The following is a 5,380-nucleotide window of genomic DNA, read 5'->3' on the forward strand; positions in this document are numbered from 1 at the left end:
TTGTTGTAGATCGCACAACTTCAAAACGATATTTATGGGGTAAAAATGATCAATATAAAGTATTTGGTTTGGCTTATGCAGTACAAATACACAATATAAAATGACCAAAAGAACTTTAAGTAAAAGGGTATAATTAGTAACTCGCAAAAAAAAAAAAAAAAAAAAAAGAGCAAGCTTGCGAAGTTGCGATCCACATGATTTTTTAGGCTTTCGCCTGATGTAAAAAGGTAAACTGATTTTCACATATGATATTTTCAACTAGGTCAAAAAGGCTAAGCACTTTATAGCTTTGCCTCAAAACAAAGTTATCATTAAAGTGTACAACGTAGCTAGCATTAAAAAGTAAAAAATCAAAACAAAAATGACCTAAAAACCGAAAACACCTTTGTCCTGACCACTTACATATAATTTTTGACAGTAAAAAACGGGCCCACTGCTACTGGTATGTATACGGTTGATAAGGAGCCGGTTGATAGGCCGCCGGTGCACCGCTACTTGTATACACCCCGTAAGCTGCTGCTCCCGCCCCTGCCACCGCTGCATCCGGAGGAGGGTAGTAATACGCACTCTGTTCATAAACCTGTTGAGAATACGCCGCCTGAGTAGGTGGAGGAGCCGCTGCCGGATAGCTGTAATCCACCTGAGGGTACCGCTCGCCGGGCTGAGCGGCATAAAGTGATCTATCCATGTAGGCTGGAGGAGGAGGAGCGTGCCGCCCATTATGGTGGCGGTGGTGCCCGTAACCTCCACCTCCACCACCACCGCCGAAGCCGCCGCTTTTTGATCGTTGTTTTTTATTTTGGTGGTGGTGTTTGGTAGGTGAGTCACGAAACCTATTATTAGTAGGTGGATCACGTGATGACCTTTTTCTATCGACTTTTGCTCTTTCTAATTGTTCCAGTCTTCTGTGAATTGCTTCGAGTGGGTATTCTGTTTCCAGCTCGTATTTTTGCACGCAGTGGACTACGTTTTGTAGTGCTGCGAGCTCTTTCGCGTTTCCTTCGTTCTACATGAATAATTAATTGAGTTAAATGCAAGAAATGTTAATGTACTTTCATTATTTTGTTTATTATAGCATCCTACTTTCATTTCGTCCTAGTATATATAAAAATCTACCCAATTATAGCAATGACATTTATATACAAAGCAATTTCCACTGCTATTATTGGGTAATTTTCTCAGAATAGAATGTCCTAATAAAAATAAAATTGGAAGTACAATGCTTTAATTGAATAAAATTTTCAAGGAATAGTGCCTTAATAAGAAACAGCCTGAAATACATTGCTATAGTAGAAAAAAAAATTACGAAGCTAGATGGTTAAATGCAAGAAATAGCAATGTACTTTTGTATTTTTGTTTATTATAGCATCCTACTGTAACTATCGTCATATTACAGCAATGTATATCGAAAGAACTACCCAATTATAGCAATGTTGTCCAAATACAATGCAACTTTCGTTGCTAAATTCCCAAAAAATTGTTGAAGTACAATACTGTAATTAAGAAAAAAAATGGGTGTATAATGCTGTAATTGGGTAGATTTTTCAAGAAAACACTCGAAAACTCAATGCAAGAAATAGCAATGTACTAGCGTCATTTTTATTTATTAAAGCAACCTAAGTTCATTTGCGTCCTACTAAGCATTATACTCTGAAATTTCCACCCAATTACAGCGGTGTCATCAGAATACAAAGCAATTTTCATTACTATATTTGGGTAGAGTTTTGAAAGTACAATGATATGCCCCAGCCTCTCCGGGTTTACAAGCGCAGGGGTAAAAGAGTCCAAAAGTCTAATTTAAATGCAATGGACAAATTCAACACTCATTTGTGGGGACCCAATAGCAGTGGCCTTCCCTGATTGGTTGCTGCTCTTCTTGGTGGAAACATCCTTAGTGAGAACAATTCTCTTTTGATTTCAGGAGCTGCTACTCTTTTGTCCTTTTTATTCCTAGTATTTATATTTCTTGTCTTGTCTAGAATGTGGATGTTTTTTTTTGGAGTAATTGCTATTTAGCTTTTGGAGAGCCCATCCTCTCGAAAGATGGAGATTATCAGTAAACTTTGAGTTCATTTCATTCTGCTTGTTTATGTGTTCTGTTGGAGTGAATTACTTGTTTCATTGAAGGGAGAGCATATCATACAATGTCGTAATAGGAGAGAAAACTGGAACACGATGCTATAATATTTAAAAATGAAAGTAAAATGCCATAAGAAACAAGTACATTCCTATTTCTTGCATTTAGCCCTAATTAGTACGTCTGAATTTCAATCTTTCTAATCATAAAGGAAAATTATATTTTTTGTGACAACCCAAGATTAAAGATCTGCGATTTTTTTAAGGGATGGGCTCTACAAAGCCGCATTTTCACTGGAAAAATAACTGATTGGTCATAATATTTGACCGATAAGAGGGAAAATTGTGAAAAAAAAATGTCAAAAAATAGAGATTTTCAAAATAAAACAAAGATAAACACAAAATAATAAGACCAAGAATCATACCAGACCACTCTCTGGATTGCCCCAATTACCACGTTTCCCTTGTGAACTCCTCCTCAAATCCTTCAAATAAGTCTTCAAAAGTGGTACAGTTGGGAATCTATCTGCAAGCTCAAATCCATGCACAAAATGCACCGCACTAATCAACTTCCCACTACTAACCAGCTCCTCAATAACACCTACCAAAATAAAAATAAAAAAATCAAACCCTAATTTCCAACTCGAAACAAAACCATTATCTCCATTGTACACCATGAAAATCCCAAAACTAAGGGCTTTAAGGGAGGGGGACAAAAAGGGCCAATGATGTCCACAAAGGCACAAACCTGGCATTTTGTGCGCTAAACCAAGAGCCCGGCATAAACTCGGTGCTTCTCTACGCTCACAAACCGCAAAAACAAGTTTGCAGAGTTCGTCTTCATCAAACTCTGATGCAACCCTAAAAGTCGCAACAAGCTGCAAAAAACCCTCAACTTCCAATGACTTTCCATCGTTATCATCATCATTATCATTAACTACCAATTTACCCCTCCACTCATTAGCCATAGCCTTGGCTTCTTGCTTAATTTCAAGTCCTAACAAAACATCTGCCCCCATCTCCCCCCCTGCCAACATGGCACTCAAAGACTCCATAATAGCTATACACGACTGCCTCATTCCCTGAGAGCCGCCACCGCTGGCGGCGGTGGTGGTGTCGTCGGCGTAGAAACCCTCAAGTGAGTCAAGAACCAGACGACCTGGTTCTTTTGTACTTTTAAGTACATGACTAAGTTCTTCACGTAAAACAGATATACTTTTTCGGTTTTCCATAAAGAGACTCACAAGTCCTTTTGCATCCATCTGGTCGCATAACCGAGTCAACTCGTCATAAAACGTGACCGAGTCACCACCACCACCATCGTCATTTGTTTCTTCGGGGGAGTTTGGTATTATTACCTTGGTGTTGTCCATGTCTTCGGTGACATCATCAGCGGTGTTGTAGACAGGTGGCGGAAGGTAATTGGCGCGGGCCTCAGCAATGGCGGCGACGGCGGCATCTTTTAAGAGCTGAATGCGGTCGAACATCTCTTGTTCTTTTTCGGCAACTGCCGACACTTTTGCCGCTAGGGATCGGCGGCTGTTGGATTCTTCTTGTTTGAAGGATTTCTCTTTGGATTCGAGTTCGGTGTATTTTTTTAACATTTTTGATTCGAGGTCACGGAAGTGATCACTTATTTCGGTGAATGAAACAGTATCTGAAGTGGTGTCTGAATGGGATTGTAGCTCAATTAATGCTTTCCCAAGTTGTTCTAGAAGAGAAGGGGTTAGTTTGAATGCCATTGTGAGATCTACTTCAGCCATGTTTTTGTGTAAAACTGCAACAGAAAATCTTACATCAATCTTATTTGATTGTTTTCCTGAAATTACAAAATCATCGTTAGCATCAAAAATCAACTATTTTAAGTCGATTCAAATACCAAATCATACTCACTTTGCATTATGCTTAGTGGAGAAGTACAAAAATCCATCTCCAAAAAAGATACTAATTAGTGTAATAAAATGCACTTGCCAAAATTACATGAAAAATGGTGCAAGACTGCTCGTTACACTTAAACTTGAAGTCTTTCACTGATTAATCAACTATTGTATACCCTTATCATACTTTGGTTCATACATATGTTGATAGACATTTAAACAAATTTATTCACTGAGCACGAAAAATGAGCCCAATATTGAATTTGAAGATGCATCTCTTATACACACAATACCAACAAATATCACCTTAACAAGTCCACAACTATCAACAATTCAACATAACATAAAACCACAACCATGTGTTCTTATTTAGATATGTCACTAGACTCATTAAACAACGACACAAATACATCATCACCAATTTCTTCATAGGTAATTCTTCTGAAAAGCCATAAGCAATATCTTTTTTGAATACTTGATGAAACTTTATGACTATTCCCCATAGCCATTGCAAGTGAAAAGCCATAAGCAATATCTTTAATGAACACTATAACAATACCCTTTAAAAATGTTTGGATTGCAAGAAAAATTCATAGCAAGTTAGCAACCAATGGCAAAGGCCAATAAGAAACATAAATTCAACTTAAAGGCCTTTTAATTTCTTGGAGGGAGCTGATTGTAAATTAAAAGGCCCTCTAGTAATGATTTATATTGTATAATCTTGGCCCTATAGTAAGAGAAAGCCAATATAACCAGTAGTTTAGCCATCTTTAAAACTCAACAACGGAAAGAATCCCTAATTGCCTACGTTAATGACTACAATTTAGAGGGTCAACAACACAATTCAGCAAATCTGCATTTCATCAACGGAAAATCAGATTCCTACAATTTAAAGCCAATATAACCAGTAGTTCGTATACGAAACCCGGATTTTCGAAGTCAGGTTTTCAGCACGTATTTTCGAAATCAGATTTCAGAGATTGTTTCATGGAAAAAACGATTTCAGAGATGAAGAAATGAAGCTTACCGTCGGCGCTGGCGCTGACGAAGGGGCAGCGATGGCGGAGTGGCGGAGCTGGCCGGAAATAGGATTCGTTGAAGGAACGTCGACTGGAAAGAGTATACGATTAGGCGGGTGTCGAAGGGTATTAGGGCAAAGGGGCAAGGATGTCAAACAACCATCATCCAGCGACATACTCATGTTGCAATATTGCTGAACCATTCAGATACTCCATAATGTTCGAACCGTGTAAAAGTTGTGGCGGGTTTACAAAAATAATAATAATAATAATAATAATAATAATAATAATAATAATAATAATAATAATAATAAAAATAAAGACAAATTTCAAATAAAATTTACAAAAAAAAAAACCTCAGATTAAATCAACAAAGAATGTACTTCCCTATTCCAATTTAACATCACA

At 37.6% G+C, this 5,380-nt stretch overlaps 1 protein-coding gene across 2 annotated transcripts; it reads right to left on the reverse strand.

Moving 5' to 3' along the window:
- Window positions 1–220: 220 nt before the first annotated feature.
- Window positions 221–5,157, reverse strand: LOC145124864 (FRIGIDA-like protein 4a). 2 transcript variants are annotated; one of them, XM_079060441.1, is made up of 4 exons: window positions 4,981–5,157; window positions 2,825–3,853; window positions 2,502–2,677; window positions 221–1,006 (listed from the first exon to the last, which is right to left on the reverse strand). In XM_079060441.1, exons 2-4 carry the CDS (start codon window positions 3,837–3,839, stop codon window positions 437–439), a joined length of 1,761 nt encoding a protein of 586 aa, XP_078916567.1. In that variant the 5' UTR covers window positions 3,840–3,853; window positions 4,981–5,157; the 3' UTR covers window positions 221–436. The 2 variants fall into 2 exon arrangements, with proteins under 2 accessions (XP_078916567.1, XP_078916503.1); XM_079060377.1 differs by having other exon boundaries at window positions 2,825–3,895.
- Between the last annotated feature and the right edge of the window lie 223 nt (window positions 5,158–5,380).

This window comes from Lactuca virosa, chromosome 1, assembly GCF_052849685.1.
Source record: "Lactuca virosa cultivar CGN04683 chromosome 1, Lactuca_virosa_CGN04683_v6, whole genome shotgun sequence".
NCBI lineage: Eukaryota > Viridiplantae > Streptophyta > Magnoliopsida > Asterales > Asteraceae > Lactuca > Lactuca virosa.